The sequence below is a fragment of the Sphaerodactylus townsendi genome, linkage group LG05 (genome assembly GCF_021028975.2).
Source record: "Sphaerodactylus townsendi isolate TG3544 linkage group LG05, MPM_Stown_v2.3, whole genome shotgun sequence".
Lineage (NCBI taxonomy): Eukaryota > Metazoa > Chordata > Lepidosauria > Squamata > Sphaerodactylidae > Sphaerodactylus > Sphaerodactylus townsendi.
In genome coordinates, this window is record NC_059429.1 from 123,542,991 (window position 1) to 123,570,142 (window position 27,152).

The following is a 27,152-nucleotide window of genomic DNA, read 5'->3' on the forward strand; positions in this document are numbered from 1 at the left end:
AGAAGGCCACCTAAGACCCGGTGCCCACGTTATGAAAGGCTTACCACTGGAGCTTGACTGCCGATCGGGAAACTCCCGCCAGGGCGTCTCTCCCAACCCAGGACCAAGGAGGAGGAGGTACTAGAGAGCAGACCCAAAGCGCCAAGGCCCCTGCCAAAACCACCCAACTTCTGCGTGGCATCTGGCTCGCATTACCCAGCCCATCTCCTTTAAGTTCCCCCACGAGGTTCTGGTAGCTAACCCAGTATGGCGAGCCCATCCCTACCGGGACAATTGGGCTAGTGCTGCCAAAGAGCCTCTGCCGCTGAACAGGGACTGTTCGCCGTCCCCGGAGTGATCGACTCCGCGCACGGGACCCATCCATCTCCAGGTCTGGACAAACATCCCACAGGAGTTGCCTGCCGGAACCAGCTGCATCAGCGGATTCTCTTGCTATGCGCTGCCAGCTGCCGACCCAATAAGGGGCCTTCTGAGCCCCAGCAGTAACATGGCGCAGCCTACACCACCGTCGCGGCAGTGGAAACGCCTATCGGGGAGCTCCAGCCCATACCTGGAGCTTCGCCGCCTTAGAAGGATGTAAGTTCAAAGGGGCCTGGGTGGACACCGGCGCTGATGTTACCGTCATCAGAGCAACCGAGTGGCCCGACCAGTGGCCGACCGAGAACTACCAGCACATCTGGGGGGTGGGGGGGAGACAAACCGGCGAAGACCAGACGGATCCAGCCAGCTCGCGGTCAACAACCGGAGACTCGAGCGGCAGCTCACAGTCCGCCCCATCGTCTTAGACATCCCGCGTCGATCTCTGGGGAAGGGGACCTCATGGAGTCAGGTCAAGCGACTTTGGTCTGGGATGGAGTAGAAGACCATCACGGATCGATGATCCCAACTGTGACTTCAGAAGTTCACTCTCTATCTCCGTAAGGAAACTGTTTCCCTCTCCCCTCCTTTTCTCTTTCTGTTTTTCAACCAGTAGAGGCGGGAGGGCCAATTGGCTGACTAGCCCTCCCTGGATTAAAATCTGGGCCCGTCCCATTACCGCCCAGCACTGTCGGGACAGGCCCCAGTTTAAAAAGGGGCTGCCGCCGGTATGCCCCTAATACCCAAACCCGCTTTGGGTTATGGCTTCTTAGCGCCTAGCAACTTTATCAGTACCATGTTAAAGGCCAGGCGCTCAGCGGTTTCCGCCAACAAGAGGAAGGCCCGGTCTCGGCTGACGGCAATTCCCCAAGATAATTCGATCACAAAATTTTACTTTCATCCAGCTTCCTGCGTTAGCCACCAAGGTCACGGTAAGTGCAAATCCCTTGCAAAGAACCCCCCCCTTTTCTCTTCCTTTGTGTGTGCGAGAAATCTGCCTCTAATCGCCTTATTGCTTCATTCCCCGGTTGTATCCCCCCAAAAGAAGCCTCCGAAGCTACCTTTGTGTTGCTGATTAAGCATGCATACCCACAATCCCCCCAGGACCCGCCTGCTCCCTCCCCCCTCGAGGCTCGGACCCTGTAGCCAGACGCACCTTGATGGCGGCTCACAGAGCCAATTCCCACCAGGGTCGCATACACTCCTGCCACTCCCTGTCAAACAACTAAAGAAAGAGGAGTAGAAGGCCCCCATTTGGAAGAATTGCATTAAAAGCAACCTTCTGGGCTGCAAAACAAGCCTTCTTCCTTCTTATACTAAGATTCTAACACTAAGCTTCGATCCCGATCTCCCTTCATCCGCTTTGAGCCTGGCGTGAGGTTCCGCTTCCGTAACCTGGGAAAAGGGGGGGGTGTTCGAGTCCCTCTTCCTACAGGTTCCCTGTGGACTCCGACTTCGCCATGACAGGCCAACCCATGGGAATGGCGCCAGGAGGAAACCAACCCCATCAGGAGATGGAACACATCTCTCTAGAGGAGTCCGCCCAGCGATGTCTCAACAGGAGCATGATGTAGCCAACGCCCAAAGACCTGGAATGACCTGGGGGGAGGCGTCAAGGCTGACCACCAACCAAACCCTAGAGCTGCTGCGTAGCAGAACCACCCCGAGACACCCGAGAACCTCCTGTACCGCTCTCCCTTGCGATCGGCCCCGCCCAACTTCGGCGACCACCATCCTTTGCCTGCTCTACTGCCGCCTGCCGATGGCGATGGGCCACCCCCTGACGAGGTTTCACCAGACCAACATCTGGGAGCGGTTTGCTGCCGCTGCCAGCATCTCATCCTTCTGCCTGGGCCCGGGTACCTGGGAGTGGGGAGCCTGCTAAGCTCCTGCCTGCTCCCCGTCTGCAAAGCGCCCGGGAGACTTCCTAGCGGAGTCTGGGCTAAGCCCCTTCATAGATGCCTCATTCATCCGGGTACTCTATGAGCGCCGACTGGGGACCTGTCGTCCAAACCCTCCCGGCCGGCGCTCTCTCCCTTGTCACCAAGACCCATGCGGCTAACCACCGAATCTAACACCTGCGCCCAGCATCACCGGCAGCAGCCAAGCGAGGAACCGACCCGGGCCCATTCATGCGGCACGGCCATTGGTGGAACTGCACACACCCGCGGAACCTTATTTCCCCCATGTTGGGAAACATCCTGCTCCCTAGAAGGGGCTGGTTCTGGACCTGCGGGGAGAGAACGTTGAGTTATATTCCCGCCCAGACTCTCTGCCGGAGACTCTTTGTTGCCTCAGTCGCCTCACCATGTCGATCCCTACCCCAGGCTCCCACCCGGGAGCCCGGACGCCGCCGCCCGCCCGCTCCGCTCTGCCTTTCGACCCCTCCCACCAGCCGGAGCTTGACGTTAAAGCCCTCTCCGAGGCGGAGTTCGTCTCACTTAGCTTCCCTAGTGGGAGTCCCCGGACTTCGCCTCTTACAATGCTAAGACTATTGGCCGGCTGGCCTGTGCCCGTTCGCAGTCCATCAGCTCTACCTCCACCGCTCTGGATGCCCTGGCCTCCCGAGCAGCAGGAACTTTCGTCAAGCGACCCTAGACAATGGTGCAGCTATTGATTACTTGTTGTTGTTACATCACCAAGGTTGTGAGAATGTACATAATATGTGTTGTTTTAATCTTTCTGATAATTCCCAGTTGATTCACATGAAAGTACATTGAGCTGCAAGAAGTTGTATCCAATTTGAAATTATGATGTTTTGCCCCATTGGTGGTCCAGCCCTCTGGAGCTGGCTGCGGAGGAGGATGGTTGAGTGCTATTGTACAGCTCTGCATTGGTTTGGTTGTATTGCCTCATTATCGGATCTTGTTTTACGTTCAATGCGTGTCTAATATTGCACCTGTAGCGTGTAAAGAAGCCCCTCGAATTTCCCTTACCCACGCAGCCAAGTTCTAATGTTACACAAGCAGCTTGGTCAGCTTGACCAGACGGCAATGAGGAGACAAAGCGTCCCTTTAAATGTATAGCGTTTCGACCCCCCTTTTTTTCTAAAATGTAAAAAAGGAGGAGATGTAGTAATGCACTGCTGATCCAACGCCCGGCTTACCGTGGTAGAAACGTTGGGGCGTAGCGGACCTACAGGCCTTGCTGGTCGCTTCTCACCCCCACTCCTCATCCCCCCCATGAGTCACGGGTCATGAACTGCCTGGCTCAATCACCGGGCGCAGGGACAATGGTCTTGCCCCCAGGTGAGGATTAGGCTCAGACGCTTACGCTCCTCTCCGCACGTAGCCAGATGAGATCATGCATCACATGATGATCTCCCGACCTCCCGCTCTCCCGGAACTCCCCCCGGTCCTCCCTCCTACACGCCCCCAATAGGATAACAATAAAAGGTGCCAGGAACCGGCAGACGGGAGACTCGCTAGGAACACGGACCTCCGGTCTCCCGCTGCTGGCGATCTCCACCAGATGTTATCTCCGCGTCTCGTCTCGTTCTTACGCTGACCGCGTGGGTCGACTACAAGCTCTTTGCATGAAAATCAGTGGGGCTTAACAGAACTTAACAGGGTTACCTACACTGCCTCCTCAAAACTAGGGCCGTTTCCGCACGGCCATGATGGGAGTTGGGTCGGCGTACATAATGCCGACCCAACCCCCCCAGGACCGTTTGCACGAATGGTCCCGGTTGCAACGGGGAGGATGGCGCAACATCCGCACAGGCTGCGCCATCCCCCAAACGCCTCACCGTGTCCTCCGGCCTCCGGCGCGTCACACTGGCCAGGGGACATGACCCCCTGCCCTGCGCGCCAGCTCAGAAGTCGCAGTGTGGGGGGCGTGTCCCCTGGCCTGTCCGACGCTCCGGAGGCCAGATGACACGGTGAGGCGTTTGGGAAAGGGGAGGGGAAATGGCGCCTTCCAGCCGCTGCCATTCACATGGCAGCGGCTGGAAGCCGCTGTTTCCCAAAAATCTCGCTAGGGAAGCGAGGTCTGGAAACAGTGGCTTTGCGTGAGGATGGCACGGCTGTGATGCAGCTGCGCCGCCCATGCGAACAGCTCCCTGGGGACGGCGTTTTTGCCATCCCCAGGGCGCTGTTAAAGGCCCGTGAGGAAAGGGCCTAGGTCTTAAGGTTTTAATACTTTAATGTCGAGCCCAATTGAGCGAGGCCAACCCTGGATATGTGGGGGGGGGGGCTCTGAGTGCCACCTCTGGCACCCGTGCCATAGGTTCGCCACCACTGACATAGAACATTTATAATGGAGAGGGCAGTACTGTTCTGCTTAGGAGTTCTGTGGTTACCTTAAGAAGTTGGGACTTGTCCTTGCGAGAGTCTGCATACACAGTGGATGGTAAAATATGATCCCTAGCATCAGGCATGTCCTAGATGGGAAAATCCAGGTGAAAAGTTTTAGTGAAAGCTGCACTGGTTAGTGAAATAATAATTTTTAAAGTTGTGGTCTTCAACCACAGGTTCAGGAGCCCCCTTGAAGCTGCCATTTTTGTTTGTAAAGAGTAAAAGTTCATTCTTTGCAAGCAAGATAACAGGAGCAGAATGATGGTGGAGAGGATTCCCTTTTATCACTGGCTGATTCAGAGACTATGGCGTCATCTCATCTTGTCACATGACTATGATGCCACGTAACTTCCTGCCATGTGTTTGCGGCTCAGTGGCTTCCAGGCCTGAAAAGGCCAAAGACCTCCAATTTAGACTGACAATGCCTCTGCAACTTCCTATATAAATCTAGCAATAATTTATAGGATATAGAACTTCCAGAGGTCTAGGGAATTTTTTTTTTAAAAAAAGATCATTCACACCATGCCAAAAGATTAATATTTGCAATTATCAACACTATCAACACTAGGAAAGTATACTTGTCAGGATTAATGTCACTCCTTGGAATGTGCCAAGGACATCATGTAGATCAAACCTTGTATATATAGAAATAGATTCAAGGTGGGAAGGTAAAGCAGGAGGAACCTCAGTGCTGCCAGCTCCTGTTCTTGCCTTTGCCCACTCTCTACGATCCCCCCTATGCTGCGCGCTGCTCTCCGGGCATCCCCACGACCCCGCGCTCTGTGCGGGGTCATCAAAAGGCGCCGTTTTCTCCAGCACCAGGGATGCCGCGCACTGAGGGGGCGCGACAGCGGCAGCGTCGTGGCGGCTGCGCTGTCACCGCCCCTGTCGTGGGGAGTGCAGGAGTACTTGAGGAGAGTAGCGCGGGGCTTAAGATAAGTGGGGAAAGGCCCTCTGTTCTCCTGTTCTTGGCTCCTTCCGCACATGCAGAATAATGCACTTTCAATCCACTTTCAATCCACTCTGCAGCTAGATTTTACTGTGTGGAATAGCAAAATCTACTAGCAAACAATTGTTAAAGTGGATTGAAAGTGTATTACTCTGCATGTGCGGAAGGGGCCCTTGTCTCCAGGTCCAAACTTGGGCACGGCCAAAGGCATAACTGTGTGGTTTGGTTCTGCAACTCAACAAGATCGACACAGACTTCAGAGAATAATCAGAACTGCAGAAAAAACAATTGCTGCTAACCTGCCTTCCATTGAGGACCTGTATATTGCACGGGTCAAAAAAAGGGGTGTGAAAATATTTACTGGCCGCTGGCGTACTGGACATAAACTGTTTCAACTCTTACCCTCTAAGCGTCGCTACGGAGCACTGCACACCAGGACAACTAGACATAAGAACAGTTTTTTCCAGAATACCATCACTCACTAAACAAAATAATTCCCTCGATATTAATCGAGCTATTTATTATATATTTATTATATAATTACTGCACTACTTTTTCATCATTCCTATTATCTATCTCCTCCCACTTATGACTGTATGACTATAGCCTGTGCTGACATTTCATTTTATTTTATGATTTTACATTTTATGTTTTCGGCTACTATTGATTGTTTCCTGATTGCTTACTAGACCTATATGACAATCATTAAGTGTTGTACCTTATGATTCTTGACAAATGTATTTTTCTTTTATGTACACTGAGAGCATATGCACCGGAGACAAATTCCTTGTGTGTCCAATCACACTTGGCCAATAAAGATTCTATTCTATTCTATTCTATTCTATTCTATTCTATTCTATTCTATTCTATTCTATGAGTCAAAGGGCACAGACCTTTACTCTTCCTCGCAGCTGATGCTCATTAATGGGTTGCACCACTGGATTCAAGACCTGCCCGTCCAAGTTACTTTCTATTTCATTTAAATGGTGCATCTTTCTCCTGTTGTATTTATTAACCCTGTAAGCTGCTTTGGGTCCTTTCAGGAGTGGTGAATAAATGTACTAAAAGTAACGTAAGCAGAGACTCAGTGCTGCCAAGGGGTAAGTGGCATTTGTTGAATCACTCCAGCTGTTGCTGAGATGAACTAGTTCTTGAGGGACTTTTATGCTTCTTATTTATTTCAAAATAGGACCTCAAACAAGAAGCATAATGTGACCTTCTGGTTACATGCATATAAGCATAAGCATTTTATTGTCATTGTGCATGCACAACAAATTTACAGCAGCATTCCTCGATGCACACAATTTCAGACTCATACCCCATCCTCACTTTCCCCTTCCTCCACCCATCCCTACACAGCCCCAAACACATCAACACGAAGCCGCGGAGTTTAGCATAGCCACAGCTCTAGAGTAGAAGCTGTCTCTAAGCCTCTTTGTCCTAGTTTTGATAGACCTGTATCGTCTGCCGGATGGTAACAGTTCAAAAAGAGTGTGTGCTGGATGAGACGGGTCTCTCAGGTCTTTTAGGGCTCTGCTTTGGAGCTTCAGGAATTATAGAGTTCTTCCAAGGAGGGGAGAGGGCAGCCGATAATCCTCTGTGCAGTAGCGATCACCCTTTGGAGCGCCTTCCTATCTGCCACTGTGCAACTGGAGAACCATACACAGATGCAGTAGGTTAAGACACTCTCAATAGCACGGCAGTAAAAGGACACCAGGAGTTTTCCATTCAGTTGTTGTTTCCTTAAAAGTCTCAGATAGTACAGTCTTTGCTGGGCCTTCTTAACCACCGCGGCAGTCTGTACGCCCCAGGCCAAGTCCTCTTTAATCATAACGCCCAGAAATTTAAAACTGGCCACCCGCTAGTTTTATGTACTGATTAACCACGGTCTGCTTCTGTATTCCCCAATAAAACCCTTATTATGAGAGCACTCAAAAGAATGGAAACCTGGTAATCTTAGAACTTTTCTCTTCTGAAGCAGTATTGTGGCTTACCTGAGACAGTACAGGTTGGCTTTCCTCATTGTAGTGGCTTAGAGACTGGTTTCCCATTTCAGATGGAATGAAAGGAAAGTCATTCTTGGATACTGTATTCGAACAGCAAGAGCACCAGAGGAGGAGGCTTAAGCCCGCTGCAGAACAGGAAAAGGTGATCCTAGTTTTCTCACAAGGTCTACATGTTTCCCCCCAAAATGAATTGCTGCCAACCTACTGGTGGGACCTGGAGATCTCCTGAAATTATAACTGGTCTCTAGACTATGGAGATAAATTCTCCTGGAGAAAATGGCTACTCTGGAAGATGGACTCTATGGAATTATACCCTGATGAGGTGCTTCTCTGCCCAAACTTTATTCTCCCCAGGCCCCGCTCCATATCTCCTGGAAGTTCCCAACATGGAGTAAGCAACCCTGCGCATTTCTGACTGCAAAAATTTTACCTGAACTTCCCCTCACCCTATTTGAGGAGGGGGTGTGGTGTTGGTGAAGGGAATGTTTCTCACCCAGCTGCTTTCCTCAGCTTGGGAGGGGGCAGTCAAGAGGCAACGACCCGTTTGGTTGGCCTCAACTTTACAGTTGTCTTATCTCCACCATACAGCCTCTGTGTCTCCAGGGTGTGTTTGTGTGTAAATACACAAGGGAAAGGGATCGTTAGAACTGATAGCTCACATAAATAATAATGGAAAGGATCTACTCGTTTTGGTTAGCTAATGGAGACAAATTTAATAAGCATGTAGACTTCGTTATGGCTTCTACTGGGTGGATCCAGTGGTGGGATCCACTTCTGCTTCATATACCAAGAATTTTTAACAGACTTCCATGGTGGGATTCAAACAGTGGCATAAGCCAATGCAAGGGTGGGGGGGGGGGGGGCCGCGACGGGGGCATAAGCCGAGAGCATTCGAGGGGCAGGAGGCATTAATAATTTCTCTAATTTACTGTAAAGAAACTCTTACCAGCAAAAAAAGTTCTTAATTTCAGCTGGTATCACCTACAGTATAATTTAAAACTAATTATAGCAAGTCCCATTATACCAGCAGAAACAACTTCACTTCTCCCTCTAATTGGCTTGCCTGTCAAATACTTAAAAAAAATAACAAATGTAGGTTTGTTTCTAGAAATCCAAAGAAGGATACTTTCCATAAAAAGGGGACTTTACCATATTTCTAAAACATGATTTTTTGAAACATTATGGGAGAATTATCACCATTTTCTACCTTCCTTGAAAAAATGACCACACGCGGAAACAACAGGACTTTATGATTTTTGGACCTAATGGAATTTCTAACGGAAAAGCGGACCCAATTAGTAACCCCCTCTCGGCACACACAAATAATTAGTAACCCACTCTCGGGAACTGGTGAGAACCTGCTGGATCCCACCTCTGGGTGGATCCAAAGTTCTAGTCCAACAAGTCAAACTCCAGTTCCTATTAAGTTAGTTGCCAAGGGCTCAATGGGGCAATCATAAGCAGAATTACTCCATTGGGCTCGCAGAAGTCAACAGAAGTGTTGATGTATTTATGTGTAGGAGCCTCAAGTATGTAACAATGTTAGCCAGTACATAGAAATGACATCGCTCACCCACGAGAAAGAGAATGGCAGCCAAGATGGCAGCAATTGCTCCACCACCAACTCTTGCTGAGGCATATGCGATCTCCGGATCACAAGTGCTTCCATCCAGACAGGGGCATACCCTGACATAGAGACTTTGAACCCTGGAGAATGCTTGCTTGTCCAAAATATGGAGAGGCACTGAATAGTTGCCAACAGGGAGGCTTCTTAACATCTGCAGCTCAGCTGAATCACCTCAGAAAGGAGAGGAAGAGAAAAGATTTTTAAAAATTGGGAAAGAATAAGACCACTCTAATCACACAATGACATCCATGCCACTAATCTAACATGGACCTTTTCCACATGCACAGCTTAGCACAGATTTTCCCAGCAGTCCAACTTGTGCCTCAGGGCATTTCCCCACTTGCCACGACCCCCCTATGCCACACGCTGCTCTCAGCGCGCGTCATTTCTGGTGCGTGCCCGGGCTTCCCCAAGAAGACACCGTTTGGAAGAGCGCCAGGAATGACACGCGCTGAGGGGGCGCGACAGCGGCAGCGTCGGGGCGGCTGCATTGTCGCCGCCCCTGTAGTGGGCAGTGCCGGGGCACCCCGCGCTACTTGCCTACAGTAGCGCGCAGCTACTGGTAAGTGGGAAAACACCCTTAGAAACATTTTTTACGTGAAGTAATTCTGCACACCTCTATTCTCCTGCCCCCCATGTCTCCTCAGCTGCATTTGTACCACATGCTACTGCTGATAACTTATTATTCCTGAAGTGGGATTTCATCTGTGACACAGAAGAAAACCTCTCTCCTTCAGGAATTTTCTCTTCCGTCTTGCCCTCTGTTTTCGAAAGATTTTTTTTATTTTTTTCTATACCGCATTAGCTAGTTTATGTTTTTATTGTATTTTACCTTGTAAGCTGCCTTGGGCAGAGTTGGCATCACATCTTTTTCTAAACAAAGTCAAAAAGGCCAATCCATTTTGCACTATTGAATGACAAACCTCTGTGTGCCTTTCCTCCTGTGGAGGAGAAAGAACTACAAAGCAATAGAAGGTCATGTCACCTCATAGAAGAACATACCAACATTCCGTCCCAATTTCCAAACACCCTTCGTGTTTTCTGAGCCTTCAACCAGGTGGAATGTAAAAGGCCCTGCATAAGGGAAGTCATCTTTGTCTTGGGCTTGTATCTGGAACGAGTTCTTGTCCGTTCCCTCACAGACCTCCAGAAACGGTGCAACGAGCTTCGGAGCGTTGTCATTAACGTCAAACAGGAAAAGCTGGATGGTGCCTGTGCCGGTCTGTGGTGGAACACCTAAGGGGGAAATTTCACTCATCAGCAGGCTTTAGGAGCATCACTGACAAAGATCTTAAGCAAGAATTTGCCTGGGATAGAGAAGGGTTTTTTTTTAACTGATATATTTTTTAAAACAATACATTTTTCAACATATTAGAGCAGTGATGGTGAACCTTTTCGAGACCGAGTGCCCAAATTGCAACCCAAAACCCACTTATTTATCGCAGTGCCAACACGGCAATTTAACCTGAATACTGAGGTTTTAGTTTAGAAAAAACAGTTGGCTCCGAGGTGCGCGTTACTCGGGAGTAAGCTTGGTGAGGCAACCGTGCAACACTTCGAATGGGTGAATCACGACCCTAGGAGGGTTTACTCAGAAGCAAGCCCCATTGCCAGCAACCAAGCTTACTCCCAGGTAAAGGATCGTGCCCAGGCCAGCCTAGTCGTGTGTGTGTGTGTGTGGGGGGGGTGATTTTTCGCCCCCCCATGATGAACCCTGCACGCGTGCCCACAGAAAGGGCTCTGAGTGCCACCTCTGGCACCCGTGCCATAGGTTCGCCACCACTGTATTAGAGAATGTCTTGCTTTTTATAGCATAATGCGCTGTGAATTATTAAATAGCTATCATGGGGCTTCATACTAAACAACCGTAGGGAAGATATTGCTTCGTGAAGGTACTGGGTATGATCTGCAGCAGACCAGAACAGCCCCATTGCCTACCATGCTGACTGTGGTCCACCCATCACATATCATGTTTTTGCCATCCCATTCAGGTAGCAACAACCCCAGAGATATATCATATATCAGTTCCCAGTTGGTTTGTCACACACGGTTGGTAAAGAGCATTTGGCTCAGGTGCTACAGGTTGTACAAGTCAATAAAGCATGTTTGATAATGTAACCGAGGCTGATTCCGCATGGGCCAAAAACAGCAGTGTGAAAACAGTGTGAAAAGGGTTTAAAACAGTGTAAAAGGGTTTATACTGTTTTCACACCGTTTTCACACCGCTGTTTTTGGCACATGCGGAATCAGCCTGAGTTTCTGTCATGATATATAAAAAAAGAGGAAAAGTTCACAAAGAGGTCATCTTCTGAGTTAGCAGGAGTTTGTGAACCTAAGGACGGAGACAGTCAGTCTAGGGGCAAAAGGTAGCAAACATTAACCTTTAACATGATTGGTGAATTCAACTGAGATTCTAGACCAATGAGAGGCTGTTGCGTGGGCGGGGGAAAGTATCCCTGATGTGTGTTCTATGCTGAGTTGAGATAGAATTGAGTCTGAGTTAAGTTCTGTGTATCTTGAACTTTGTTATTGCTGAAGAGTTCTGTATAGCTTAATAGTCTTGTATAGATAGACTTGTGTAACCTTGCAACTGCTAAAGTAAAAACCTTCCTATGGAAAGAACATCTTGAGTGCTAAAAGGTTGCAGTAAATTCAAGAAGACTAAACATTCTCATCTTACCAAAGTGACTCCGCTTTATACTCTGCTGATAGTTTCATCTTCATTTGATAATTGATTAGTAAACTATCCTATTCACCTGGTTGAAACTGAGTCTTACCATCATCTATGGCATAGAGGAGGATGGTATATACACTGTTGTTCACATAGGGCGATTCTCGGTCCAATATTTCCACCGTTGTTAAAATCCCAGATTGTTCTTCAACAGCCACCCAGCCTGCTGGGTCAAATGCTACTTTATATCTTAAAAGAAAAAAAAAATTAAAGCCATATAAAATTGACAGGGCTTGCTCTTCAACCCTTCACCACCCCGAGAATCAAATTTCAGACAGGAAGCAGGAAATGGGTTTTTTTTGTACAAAGATCAAGAGCCCTGACCATGTATTTATTTACCAATCAACAGGCTCTAACCCTTCTTTCACATCCAACTCCTGCCTACTCACTAGAGCAGGGGTGAGCAATTATTTTTTCCATGGGGCCGCACAAGAAACAGAAAATATTGTGGAGGGCCGGGCCAAAAGGCAGGTGGCAGGCGCTTAAAGCCTTGCAGAAGCCAAGCAGCCAAGCGCAACCGGCTTCTCTTGGAGACTTTCAAAGGGGCATCTCGCTCCCCCCCATGCCCCAGGGGAGCCAGTCAGGGTCATCCGGCGGGCTGGATGTGGCCTGCGGGCTGTATAATGCCCAGGTCTGCACTATTTTTATTTTTATTTTTTATTTGATTTGATTTTTATACCGCCCCATCCCTGAAGGGCTCTGGGCGGTGTACAACAATTAAAACACAATATAAATAAATAAACATTTAAAAGCAGCGATAAAATTCCCAATGCATTTACCGAATATAAAACTCAAGGTTTAAATTTAAAGTTAAGATCAAGATATAAGTGGCGTCCAGCATTCTAATAATATAAAATCCCTCCCTCCCCACGGTAGAGGGAGGCGTGGCGAGTCTCATTAGATGTTTGGTGGCCCAGATGTTAAGGGCCAGGGGAGGGGCACTATTGGCGGCTGGTTCCTCCAAAGGCCCGGCGGAACAGCTCCGTCTTACAGGCACTAGAGCTAGGAATGGTGGTTTCGACACAACTGAAGCTAAGCAGGGGATTCGAGGAAGCTGAAGGGCAGTCAGTTTGCTCCAAGTCTGCTCCTATGGCTTGTGGTCAGTTGGGAGACGTGCAAGTTTGGAGCCTCTGTCTTGCCCAGGGCTGTTGTCTGGAAGGATAAGCAAAGAGCTTTCTTTCATCTTGCACTGTTACCCACACAGTGGTGGTTTGCTGTGCATCAAGGAGGTCTCGTCACATGGTCCTTTCCAGAGAATCTCCAAGCACTGGCAGCAGCAGCCGAGCATGGGAGAGAGAGATCCCTTAGCTCTGTGTTTGTCTCTAGGCTGCTTCTCTCTGCAGCACCAGCCCAGCAGAGAAATGACTTCTTGAGTCTTCTTTAAAGATACAGAAGAACATGGCAGCCATCTTGGCCCCAAGCACTCTCCAGATATACTGGCTCACCTGGGTCCTGTGAGACAGGAGGAGTGTAGGAGGAGGGAATGGATGAAAATTTCATTTCAGAGAGCACAGGAAAAATGAAAAAAAAAAAAAGTCTCTGGAATGAGGACTGGGGAATGAGAATGGGGAATCTCACAATAATGACTTTTGGCACACTCTCAAGTTCAAAGCAATGGGAGGAAGAGAGATACATGTTGGGTGATGGGCACAGAAAGGACATTATATAATCCCAGTACTTTTCTCTGGCTTTGAAATACTTCGTACACATGGAATGAGTTTCAAGGGACTTGAATGGCACACTTTTGAACATGTTGACTATTTTACAATCCATTTGGATGTCCTGGAAACCCTTTTGCACTGCCTGCAAAATAATCTGATAAAATGCCTCTTTCTTTTTTTTTTTTTCCCCCTGTTTTGGACTTAACTGTGTGAGATGGAAAAGTCTCCTCATAAAAATTTGAGATACTCTGAGGAGAAAGAACATACACAAATCTTACTCTAGATCTCATCTTCACCCTCTCCTAAGCTTATGTGGCAGGGGTGTCCAACTCTGGTGCTTCAACCTTCAGATCTTCATGAAGTCCATGGATTGTAGTCCATGAACATCTGAAGTGCCAGAGTTGGACACCCTTGTTATATGGCAGCGCATGCTGACCTGCAAGGCAGTGGTAGGATCCAAAAATTTTAGTAACAGGTTCCCTCGCCAGCCCCCCTCAGCAAAGGGGGCAGAGGAGTACCTAGGCAAACCTGAGCCCTGGGCAAAACCTGAGTTGGGTGCCCCCCCCCCAGCCACCCCCCAAAAATGTTTTGCACCAGGTCATTTCTAAATCATCATCACATTATAGAAAATGCCCCAACTCACAAATCTGAACACAGCAATGGTGAAGCACACAGGTTCTTTGATAGAGACTGGTGAGATAAAAGGTACGAAAGGCTGAGAATCAATGAATTGCAGTACCTGAAAGGGATTAACCCAGTTCAGGGAGTGACATTATTAGTCACAATTGCTAAATGGAACCTTCACGTTCAAAGGCAGTATGCCTCTCGGGGAGGCGAGGGCGTGGAGGTGGAAAAGTGGACCCAATTAGTAACCCCCTCTCGGCACACACAAATAATTAGTAACCCACTCTCGGGAACTGGTGAGAACCTGCTGGATCCCACCTCTGCTGCAAGACAACATGAGAGGAGGGAAATCCCATTTCGTTTCTCCCTTGAGTGGCCTCTGCTTCCCTCCCTCTGCTCTGTTTCCTCATCCTTTCTTTTTTCTTCCCCATTGTTTCCCCTCCCACCTAACCTTCCTGCTTACTTCTTCCATCTCTACGCCCTCCCTGCTGATCACCCACTCTTAATTCCCGCCTGCCTGCCCGCCCGCCCAGCCTCCCAGGCTTCTGGGAGTTCCTCCATTTTTCTGCTCCTTCTTCACCAGTGCAACAACACTGCAGAGAGAAACAGGCCTACAGGGAAAGCAATCTGTAGCTGGTTTCAACCTCTGCTTCCCCTTCGCAACTGCTGGCTGCTGCTACCCTGATTTCTTGCAGCATTTCAAGTACTGCTCCCCCCCACCCACTTTTGCAATCCCGAAATGTTCCCTGTGTACAGAGGGCAGGGTAGATATCGAAATCAGGGTCATGGAGTAAAAGGTTTAAATCACAAGCTCACCAGCAGAAAGATCTGGTCCACAGCATCATACCAGTCAAGGGGTTGTCAGGGAGACCTAGGTGGATTGTTTCAATTGTCCGATATACTCAAGGAAAAGGAGATGTTCTCAGTATTTGATTAAAAATACAAATGCAGTTTGATGAGCTTCCCTGAATTCCTTGCTCTGGGGGCCACCACAGAAAGGGCTATATTATGGATGCCTGGACAGCAGGCCGACTGGAGGTGCAGAACTTTAAGTAAGCCTCTTCAGCAGAGCTTAATAATTGGGGTACATTATGCAGAAGTTGAGAGTTGCCCACCTTATTGCATTTGGGACTCTGTCTGGATCCTGAGCGGTGTACTGCCCAAGATGGGTCCCACTCTTCACCCCTTCCTCTCGCTGAAGAACAAGGACAGGAGGATGGAACTGAGGGGCATCGTTTGTGTCTAGGACTGTAATATCCACAGCTGTGGACTTGGGGGGTTCACGAAGGCTCCGCATTTGTCCTCTGTCACATGAAAAGAAGGGTTCTTCATTCTCCACAGAGATGATGAGGCTCTTCCCAGAAGTGCCATCATAAACCAAAGGCTGGAAATAGCAATGACCATGAAATCATTAGGAATTTCTAGGTACACCACTGGTTGCCACATTAAATTTCTAAGATTTTGTCAAGCTTATCATACCTTTATGATGCTTAAAACCCCTTCATTGGAGTCTGGATCTGTCTTAATGATAAAGTTCCCTGTTTCATTTCCTTTCACTATCTTATATTTTGCTCTCCAGGCAGGGGTGTTGCGAGTGTCTTTATCTTCCACGCTGAGGCGTAGGATATCTCCTCCCATTTGGTTTTCTGTGATGTTCAGCCGATACTGGATAGGAAAGCACAGAAAAGGGAATCTATATGCATGAAAGTTCTCAGCATTCCACGTCACTTTCTGCCGTACTTGAGTGTAACCAAGGAATGGAACCCATTTTGAAACATAACTATTTTGAATGCACCAGAACCACCTGAAACAGGGTTGCAGACACATAGCCATGTTGGTTTGCAGTAGAAGATGATGATTCAAGTCTGGTAGCATCTTAAAGGTCCCTTCCACACATGCAGAATTATGCACTTTCAATGCACTTTGCACTCGATTTTACTGTGCGGAATAGCAAAATCCACTTTCAAACAATTGTGGAAGTGGGTTGAAAGTGCATTATTTTGCAAGTGTAGAAGGGGTCAAAGATTAACAAGACTTCCAAAGCATGTTCTATGTCTCATTGTACATCGCCCAGAGCCCTTCGGGGGTTGGGCGGTCTATCAAGACAAATAAGTAAGTAAGTAAGTAAGTAAGTAAGTAAGTAAGTAAGTAAGTAAGTAAGTAAGTAAGTAAGTAAGTAAGTAAGTAAGTAAGTAAGTAAGTAAGTAAGTAAGTAAGTAAGTAAGTAAGTAATATTTCCAGAGTAAAAGCTTACATAATCAGATAGACTAGGAATGGCGATCTCTCAGACCTTATATCCCAATCAGAAGGTGGGAGGGGTCCCTTCCAACTCTGTGTTTCTAACGCATCACATGTCATGACTGGTTCCAAATTGAACTCTGTACTACTAACATTCCCCATTGCAATATTTCCCCACCACCACACTCTTACATTTTCTTTCGTAAATTCAGGCAGGTGGGTGTTCGAATCTTCTATAGCGATATTAATTGTTGCTGTTGATGACAGTGGTGGAATTCCATGATCTGTCGCCTTGATCAGAAGTTTGAAAGCCCTGGGACCCTTCAATGCGTGAAAAGTCATAAAACAATATTTTTATGCACATTTAGGCTGGGAATTAAAATTCACACTTCTCCCTGAATCAGCTTAGCAAAGAAATACAGTATTTTACTGAGAAAAGGTATGTTTTTTTCTTTTTTGCCAGCAAAAAAAGGAGAGGGGGTCATCTTAATTTTGCATACTAATTACCGGTAGTTATTTCCAGTAATTTACAAAAACTTGGTGTGTATAATGTTGGAGAGGGGTCATCTTTCATGCAGGGTCATCTGATTTCAAGGAAATCTGATTTTCTCATCACAAGAATGCTTCCTTGCAGAAAAATGTCAATCTTTTGATTTATCATAATCATGTGACTATTTCTAGCTATCTGGTTACCACTTAATAAGAGATAGGCAATGTAAATGCAAATAGTCATCAGCAGGTACATGTGAGATCGTCTGACATAGCAAGATAAGAAGGCCAATCATAATCACACCCTGAGTTCATATGTGGAAGGGCATCTTATAAATTGAATGAAATAAATCAACAACTCTTAAGAAGCAATTAACCTAATCTTTTTCTGTAACACTTCCAACTAACTATCCAAGGTAAAGGCAGTTCTGAGCAATAGGTGTGTAACCTCCAAGTCACTTTGCAAACTCAGCAAGAAAAAGAGAAGTGATTTCATGGCAATGGAACATTTCCTTCCTTTCATTTTCTCCCTCCCATCATGAGCTATGGTGCTCATACCCTGTTTCCCCAAAAATAATCCCTACCCTGAAAATAAGCCCTAGCATGATTTTTTGGGATTTTTGGAGGATGCTTGAAATATAAGCCCTACTCCAAAAATAAGCCCCAGCGCAGCTGATCTGGTAACGTGGAGGGTGCAAAATCAGGGGGGGAAAAATAAGACATCCCCTGAAAATAAGTCCTGATGCATCTTTTGGAGCAAAAAATTAATATAAGACCCTGTCTTATTTGGGGGGAAACACGGTAGTGTTCCCAGGACCTCTCCCATCCAAGCACTGACCAGACTCAAACCGGTATAGTTTCAGCCAACTTGTTGGAGCATGTGTGTTCCAACCACCTACCTGTAAATTTAGGCTAGCCTATAAGAAGAAGAAGAAGAGTTTGGATTTATATCCCCCCTTTCCTGCAGAAGACTCAAAGGGGCTTACAATCTCCTTGCCCTTCCCCCCTCACAACAAACACCCTGTGAGGTAGGTGGGGCTGAGAGAGCTCCGAGAAGCTGTGACTAGCCCAAGGTCACCCAGCTGGCGTGTGTGGGAGTGCACAGGCTAATCTGAATACCCCAGATAAACCTCCAACTTCTCAAGCGGCAGAGCGGGGAATCAAACCCGGTTCCTCCAGATCAGAGTGCACCTGCTCTTAGCCACTGCTCTTAGCCACCACGCCACTGCTGCTCTTAGCCACTATGCCACGCTGCTTCATAACCCATTCCCATTTTATTCTCACAGCAACCCTGCAAACTGTACTTGACAATGATTAAAAAACGTCCAGTGAACTTTCCAGCTGAACTATTTTTCCCTAGTCCAAGTCTAATAGTCTCTCTGCTGTATCATATCACATTATTTTTTCAAGGAACATTGCCCAAAAGTGAGGACTCCCTAGCAATAATTTTCTCCAGTGATCTCTGCAGTCTGGAGTTCACTTGTAATTCCACAAGGTCTCCAGGCCCTGCCTGGAAGCTGGCAATTTCAACAGACACACTGTGTGAAACGTGTCTCAGGAAAGAATAGATGTGAAGTACCCTTATGTAGAACGTTCTATACGCCATACACGTTACTATGGAAACAGCAGGAAATGTACCTCATAACGTGGACATCCTGAAATGCGAATCAGACCTGTAAATGGTTCAACTGTGAAGACAGGCTCTTTCAGGCGCGGGGTCTGCGAAACAAGGGAATACGCCACTCGAGAATTGGCAGTACCGCCTTCATCGTTGTCTGAGGCTGTGACATGGAAAACTGGCTCATCTAAGATTGGGAAGACAGAAGTGTTTATATCAAGTGTGCAGCTACAGTGGAGGAATTCAAATAGAGCAGTGGGTCTCAACCTTCCTAATGCCGTGACCCTTGAATACAGTTCCTCATGTTGTGGTGACCCTCAACCCTAACATTTATCCATTTTGCAGATGGAGAACACTGATGCAGAGAGTCTTAGGCAACCCCTGTGAAAGGGTCGGTCGACCCCCAAAGGGGTCATGACCCACAGGTTGAGAACCACTGAAATAGGGGCTCCAAGATGGTGAACACATTACAACAGTAAAAGAACATGTCAAAAATATAAAACTCAATAAAAATGATACGTAAAAACCAAAAACGTAACACCAAAAACATGGAAGAGGTCCGATAATAGTTATTGAGGTCATGCCAAACAAAACTGGCAGAAGACACCTATAGAAGGAGATGGGTGGAGCTCCCTGAGGAGGGAGTTCCAAAATTTTGGAGCCATGAATGAGAAAGTCCTTTCTTGGGTTGGCTTCACAATCTTGACACCAACATTTCGGAACTGCCTCCCCAGGGAGATTTGTCTGTCCCCTCTATCTTGCTGTTTCTTTTTCCAGACTGTTAGGTACTTTCAACACTTTAACCTCACCATGATGACAGGCTGATTGGGCTGAATAGTATTTCTAGTCATCTGTAGGGGGTGGGGGTCTACAGAAGAATACTAGTTTGGAAGTGACTGAAAAAAGAGGCAAAAAAAGATCTCTCTCTCTCTCGGGCCCTTTCCACACGGGCCAATAAACGAGGGGTGCAGTTGGCGTACATGAGCCCAGTGCAGCCCTGGGCCTTTCGTATGGCTCCATACAGGCAGCCCTGGAGCTAACGCGGGCCACCGACCCCCTTCGCATGGAGGCACGTCGGGGTTTTTTGCACCTACCTCCCACTGGTATGCAGCTACGCAGGCAGGCACAGATGCACCCCAAGAGCCTTGCTGACACTAGAGATGCCTGCCTGCCTTCGCAGATGCAAGCTGGGAGGTAAAGAAACAAGGGAAAATGCAGCTTCATACTGCGCCTTTTGCCCGGCCCTTTGCTCAGCTGCAAGGCGCGTTAAAACAAAAGAATCGCAGATAGTGCAATTCTTGAAAAACCCGGGTTGAGGGGGAAACGTGGAGTGGACTCGCATTAGGAGTAGGATCCATTTGAAGTCCCCCCCCAACCCAGGTTTTATTGCGCACTTAACCGTATTTATTGGCCTGTGTGGAAAGGGCCTTTCTCTCTCTTTCTCAAATCTGATAGCTTCCTTGTAGGAGTGCCTCTTTCATCCATCGATTCTTTGGGAGCAGCAGTGGCGTAGGAGGTTAAGAGCTCGTGTATCTAATCTGGAGGAACCGGGTTTGATTCCCCGCTCTGCCGCCTGAACTGTGTGATGCTTATCTCGGGAATTCAGATTAGCCTGTACACTCCCACACACGCCAGCTGGGTGACCTTGGGCTAGTCACAGCTTCTCGGAGCTCTCTCAGCCCCACCTACCTCACAGGGTGTTTTTTGTGAGGGGGGAAGGGCAAGGAGATTGTAAAACCCCTTTGAGTCTCCTGCAGGAGAGAAAGGGGGGATATAAATCCAAACTCCTTCTTCTTCTATATTTGCCCCCCCCCCCCAGCAAATATTAAAGACAATTCAAGCCACCTTTCGCCTCTCATCGACAGGAATCCTGAAAGTGGCTCCACATTTGAGAGGAAGGGAAAGAAGTTTGGAGCCCTCTGGCAGAGTAAACAAGCTGTGCTTGTGCCCAGCTGTGGTTTCATTACAGCTTTTTGTGACACCAGAGTCTTGACGATACTCACCTCTCTGGTGATTTTCTTTCACAGTGACGTTATATTCCTTCTTGGTGAACTTTGGGGCGTTATCATTTATGTCTTTAATGTTAACCAAGAAGAGTAGAGATCTGTCCACTATCTCCCCAGTAGATGTACTTGCAACGTCAAAACGTACCTGAAGTATAGAGAATGACATACAAACCAAGATAGGCAACAACCAGGAGAACCAGATTCATTCTGGAAAAGATTGTGTTAGGTGTCATGCATGACACCTAAACGTTATTAAATAAAAGCGGAGAGATAAAGATATTGACTACTGGGGAAATGATTGGAGTGGGGGAAGGTGAACCGCTCAACCACTTTCAGCAGTGATAATTACCAAGAAAGAAGGGTTGGTCTCTCGATCAATGGAACGATGCACATAAACGAGTCCCCTGGAATCATCCCCAAGAGAAAACAATCCAACCTCTGGATACTCATCGACACCCGGACCGCTGATTAAGTATCTGATGGTCATATCATGTGATTTGTTATTGAAGAGCTACAAAAAGAAGAAGACAGCTGGACAAGCGCTTATCTCGGTAAGGTTCCAGTAAGATCACTCTTGAATCCTTATATGCTTATTAAAAAACCCAGACAGTTTACTAATCTGATATTAGGATCCAGTAGATCCCAATTAATTCGCTTTTTTTAAAAAAAGCAGCAGAGTGTATTGTACACAGATTCAAATTCAACATAAGGATTGTCATCTAGAGTTCACCTTATGCAGGGGTAGTACCATGGAACAAGCTTCCATGGTAGAGTAAGGATTGGAACCTGGGTTACCCAATCCTATTCCGCCTCTCTGACCACTAATTTCCTTTCACAACGTTTAAAGGAAAGCGCCAACAATTCATTGGAGGCAAAAACATTGTCCTAGCAGCTAAGCCAACATTGCAATGACACTCACAGAAGAGAAGGGGACTGTAAACAGGCATGTAAATATGGCTGAAATGTCTCTTGTAGCTTTCTGCATCATGCTCCAATCAACCAAGCCAATCATCAAAGCAAGAAGCAAGAAAGAGACCTCTCTGAACCAAATCTCTTGGACTTTAGGGACAGACCTGTAGTCCAGTGGTGGGATTCAGCAGAACCGGTTGTTAAAACGTTCACACCACTTCGGTAGAACCGGTTGTTAAAATGGTGCATGTAAATAACCAGTTGTTAAATTATTTGAATCCCACCACTGCGTAATCCCCTTATCACAGTGATGGGGAACCTATGGCACGGATGCCAGAGGTGGCACTCGGAGCCCTCTCTGTGGGCACGCACACACACAGTTCATCATGTGGGGGGCGGAAAATCACCCCCCCCCCCCAAACATATAGACTGACCTGGGTCACTGAGCACAACATGCGTGCACCACGGTGAGCCGAGAAGGACTCGGCTGGCAGGCCTGGTGCCTGTGCTCCGGGTGGCTGCTGCCTGAGAGGGGGGGGGGGCACAGAGGCGGCAGAGATACTAGAGAGGCACAGAGTGGTGCGCGTGGGGCTTGCTGGAGGCTAGAGAAGGCTGGCCCCTGCTCGAATGGCTGGGGCGGAGGAAGAGGGAGCCAATCGTTTTTTTCTAAACTAAAACCTCAGGTTAAATTGCTGTGTTGGCACTTTGCGATAAATAAGTGGGGTTTGGGTTGCAATTTGGGCCCTTGGTCTCAAAAAGGTTCGCCATCACTGCCTTATCGCATAGCTCTTTCTGGAAACTATTTGGGCCAGAGACTGAGTTCTAGCTTAGTAGTTCCAATTTATGCTAAGCTGGGCTATGTGACTGGGGAAAGCATATAAGTTAGCAAGTGTGCAGGCCTCCTAGAGGTCCATCTGTACTGAGCTCAATGAACACCACAGGGAGGGTTGAACAGCATGCACAGCCAGGATGGAAACAGGGAAGGCTATTATTTGTCTAAGGGGCTATTTCATAAGAACATAAGAACTAGCCTGCTGGATCAGACCAGAGTCCATCCAGTCCAGCTCTCTGCTACTCGCAGTGGCCCACCAGGTGTCCTTGGGAGCTCACATGCAGGAGGTGAAAGCAATGGCCTTCTGCTGCTGCTGCTCCTGAGCACCTGGTCTGCTAAGGTATTTGCAATCTCAGATCAAGGAGGATCAAGATTGGTAGCCATAGATCGACTTCTCCTCCATAAACCTGTCCAAGCCCTTTTTAAAGCTATCACCATTGGTCTTTGACCACCATGGTGGAATCACAGGAACAGCAGATCTCCAGAAGCTTCAGTAGCCGTGAGGCTATCAAAAGGGGATCATTCCTGTGTGAAACCAATCTTGAGCCGGGAAAGAGTTCCCACCCTGGCTTTCAGGTTTAAACTTCCAAATTGGCAAAGTGTGTAATGCTAGTGCAGAATCTGGGCTCTCATTCTGGCTTGCCAGTCCCCAAGTTGGAGCAGGAAATCCCCTGCTCCCAGGAAGAAAATTGGAAAAAACTGGTTACATTGCATGCACCCGTGGTGGCGAACCTTTGGCACTCCAGATGTTATGGACTACAATTCCCATCAGCCCCTGCCAATGGCATGGCCAATGCTGGCAGGGGCTGATGGGAATTGTAGTCCATAACATCTGGAGTGCCAAAGGTTCGCCACCACTACACTATTATGTCACTTCTACAGAAAATGTGGAAGTGGCAGAGGGTAGGAATCACTGGGAACTCTATGTCCATGTGTTATATAAAGCACCTGTCCGAAAATTTTTAAATACCGATTAAAAAAACAAACAAATAACCTCTCCGATTAATTTGGGAAATGGGCCTTTGTCTTCCTCCTCAATTTCCAGGGTGGCAATAATCCATCTTCTTTTTGTGCGCCGCAAAGGACGAAGACTGTCCAACAGATTCTAAGAATATAAAGATTAATATAATATAAAACAGGAGTAGAATGTCTCTCTGTATATTGACCCTTTCACAGTAGGCTTATTAAGGCCTGTTTCCCGCAGTGGTCCTCCTGCCGTGGTGCTTGCATTCTTGCTGCTGCTGCTCTTCGCAGCAGGAGCAAAGGGAGGGGGGAATGGCATTTGACCTGGAAGTAATGTGACTTCTTGGTTGCACTCTAGGAATCTTCCCAATGTCCGTGGGCTCAACCATAGAGATTTGGAAAGATTTCTAGAGCGCTGTCTGGAAGTGATGTCACTTCCAGGGAAGATAAGCCCCCTTCCCCAGCAATCTCTCAAAGTTTGTATGCAGAGACCTTACAAGCCTATTATTAGAAGTTCTCCAAAGGAAAATAGACCACTGAAAGCTGTTTGACAAACTCCCAATTTGATGTTGCCATTAGTGATGCATCAATAACTTATCCATAGTGAACTCAGGAATAAAAACTGTTCAAACTCAGCATTATTGTCAAATATAACCAATAATGGGATTCCGACCCACCCACAATCTAGAATCACAAAACTCTTGAGATTTCTAAATAATCTTAGTTTAATTTTTTAAAGAAGTTCTTCTCACCTGTCTGCTTCTCTTGCTGCTGGTCTGTCTTAGGCTGTCGTTATCTCCTAGTCCATGGCAGAAGTTGTCAAAAATGAGAATCTGGAAATAAATGGGAAAGAGCTAGTGTGAAGAGGACAGTGTTTTAGGAGCAGCAGTGGCGTAGGAGGTTAAGAGCTCGTGTATCTAATCTGAAGGAACCGGGTTTGATTCTCCGCTCTGCCGCCTGAGCTGTGGAGGCTTATCTGGGGAATTCAGATTAGCCTGTACACTCCCACACATGCCAGCTGGGTGACCTTGGGCTAGTCACAGCTTCTCGGAGCTCTCTCAGCCCCACCCACCTCACAGGGTGTTTGTTGTGAGGGGGGAAGGGCAAGGAGAGAAGGGGGGGATATAAATCCAAACTCCTCCTCCTCCTCCTCCTCCTCCTCATTATTATTATTATTAAGCTTTTCATATGCCCATTGCCTTTACCCTTGAAAGCCCTATGGGGTTCTCATAAGTCAGCTGTGACTTGACAGCAAAAAGAAAAGAAAGATAGGAAACAAGGACCATCTCTCCTCACAATTATACTTCAACCATCATGTAGTCTTAAGTCCGTTAACACTAACAAGATAGTCTTATCAGTACAGTTTGAAAATGCCAATTATAGACTTGAAACCCTGATTTCAAGCTCTGGTAATAAAGCATTTTTTAATTAATTTATGTTTGTTTTTATCTTAGATTCCAAGTGGCCTCCCTTCCAAAGAAATGAGAAAAAGACAATGCTGGTTTAAGATTAACCAGCCTCAGACGTTCCCCAGATCATTCACTGGGCCCAAAGAGGGTAATCTCGGACCACAGTATTAACTATACCCAGTGCCAATGCAGCTGCAGCAGCTGCCACCATGATTTCAATGACAGAAGGCAATCCACGTATCAGAGAGAAGGTGCCTACAACACAGTCCCAATTTCTTAACCATGGTTAGGGATGAGACATCTTCATGGAAGTGATATGGGCTTTTTAAATAACAACAAAGCAAATAAGCATTAAAATCAAATACACCGTGCTATAATTACCCATGATCCTATTTTGAAAGCTAGCACTGTGCTCTCCAATAGCCTGCATATCTAATTCAATCAATACCTTTTATTGGCATAGACAAAAAAAGATAAAATTTACAATAAAAGTGTGAAGTGAAGGTAAAAACAGGCTAGTAGTAGTTGAGCTTAGTTCAGCAGATACTAGATAGGGTCTGTTGGGCCAATACCAGGAATTTTGTGACGTCCAGAGTCCTCTGAGGGAATCAGTCCCAGAGCAGGAAGTAGATCTTGGCCATGTTTGAAGAGAAAGGATAGTTCCAGATGTGAGGGTCAATGTATAAACTTCTAAATGAGCAATAGAAGTCACAGTTGAGGAGAATGTGTTCAACCAATTCGATGGCCTTTTGGGAACATGGGCAAGTTTGCTTGTGGTAAGGTATCCATTATCTGTAGGAATCTGCCGCTTAAGTTTGCTGTGCATATCTAATTACTTCACTTGATCTGGGCTGGAAGCTCCTGGATTCTGTCTCATTTATTGAGAATGCAGATGACTGGGGAAGGCAATGGCAAACCACCCTGTAGATGTAGTCTGCTTAGTAAACGCTGTGATGTGATGTCACCCCATGGGTCAGTTAATTCACAGTGCTTGCACAGAGGACTACCTTCACCTTTGCAATACAGTACATACTTCCGTCAGAAACATACTGGGTTAACCTGAGAGTAGAGACAAAGCATAAATATAGTCTACAAAGGAGGAGGATGATGCCCAGTTGTTCCTTCAGAACAACAGATATTTATACTGTGTGGAGGACTCTACATTGAAAGTTTGATAATTGAAGAAAAATCCAGAAGTTTCTTCAGGTGTAGGCCCAGCACTTCTTGTACCTCAAAGAAAGCTAAGCTTTACCAAGTTCCCTCCAAAAGCACAGTGTTCCCCATCCTAGCCCCTGTTTCCTGCTGCTGCTGTAGTGGCTGGTGGGAGGGGAGAAAATCCACACTGGGTATATTTGTGTGATGTCATTTCCAGAAAAACCTGGAAGTGATGTCAGTCCACTCTAGGAATCACCTGAAACTCCACGTTTTAGCTTGACAGCACCTCCGCCCCCCAGGGGTGTAACGAGGCAGCCCTGGACAAACTGTAGCCCTGGGCAAAACCTGAGTTGGATGCCCCCCCACCATGGGCGGCCACTCCACCACGACCAAATTTTTTTTGCACCAGGACATTGGTGCCTGCAGGGGGTGCATCTTTAGACACATCAGCACCAAAATTTCAGCATATCATCAGGAGACTGTCCTTATGCTACTCCCCAAGTTTGGTGAGGTTTGGTTCAGGGAGTCCAAAGTTATGGACTCCCAAAGGGGGTGCCCCTATCCCCCATTGTTTCCAATGGGAGCTAATGGGAGATGGGGGCTACAGTTTTGAGGGTCCATAACTTTGGCCCCCCTGAACCAAACTGCACCAAACTTGAGGGGTATCATCAGGGCAGTCTCCTGATGAGACCCTGAAAGTTTTGAGACTGTGCCTTCAGAAATGTCCCCCCCCCCCCAGCCTGCAACCCCCATGGACAGCAATACAGAAAACTCAATGCAGAACAAAGATTCTTGGGCAAATTTCTGGGATGTTCCTGCAGGGGGCGCATTTTTTGATGTATCGGCACCAAAATTTCCGGATATCATCTGGAAACTGTCCTGATGGTACCCCCCAGGTTTGGTGCAGTTTGGTTTAGGGGGGCCAAAGTTATGGACCCTCAAAACTGTAGCCCCCATCTCCTATTAGCTCCCATTGGAAACAATGGGGGATGGGGCACCTCGTTTGGGAGTCCATAACTTTGGACTCCTTGAACCAAACCTCACCAAACTTGGGGGGTAGCATAAGGACAGTCTCCTGATGATACGCTGAAAATTTGGTGCCACTAGCCAAAAAACTGCACCCCCTGAAGGCCAAAAATGGAAAACCACTAAAAATACCCAAAAACGAACCCTGCATTTTGATGTCCCCCACAAGGTGATGCCCTGGGCAGCTGCCCACCTTGCCCAAAGGGCATTATGCCCCTGTGCCCCCCAACATATTCCTGTCACCCTGGGTTTGCTGC

The 27,152-nt window shown here is 47.3% G+C and overlaps 1 protein-coding gene across 1 annotated transcript in view; it reads right to left on the bottom strand.

The window, feature by feature from the left end:
• Positions 1-781: 781 nt before the first annotated feature.
• The window catches only part of CDH26 (cadherin 26), a 37,835-nt gene continuing 11,464 nt past the window's right edge, over positions 782-27,152 (bottom strand). The window contains exons 2-15 of the mRNA XM_048497909.1: positions 24,058-24,138; positions 23,337-23,447; positions 20,951-21,112; positions 20,599-20,746; positions 18,616-18,782; positions 16,681-16,809; positions 15,730-15,915; positions 15,366-15,634; positions 12,012-12,154; positions 10,237-10,470; positions 9,181-9,405; positions 7,596-7,732; positions 4,631-4,738; positions 782-802 (exon numbers count right to left, since the gene is read on the bottom strand). Of these exons, the coding sequence (XP_048353866.1) occupies positions 782-802; positions 4,631-4,738; positions 7,596-7,732; positions 9,181-9,405; positions 10,237-10,470; positions 12,012-12,154; positions 15,366-15,634; positions 15,730-15,915; positions 16,681-16,809; positions 18,616-18,782; positions 20,599-20,746; positions 20,951-21,112; positions 23,337-23,447; positions 24,058-24,138 (2,121 nt within the window). The remainder of the gene's footprint in view (positions 803-4,630; positions 4,739-7,595; positions 7,733-9,180; positions 9,406-10,236; positions 10,471-12,011; positions 12,155-15,365; positions 15,635-15,729; positions 15,916-16,680; positions 16,810-18,615; positions 18,783-20,598; positions 20,747-20,950; positions 21,113-23,336; positions 23,448-24,057; positions 24,139-27,152) is intronic.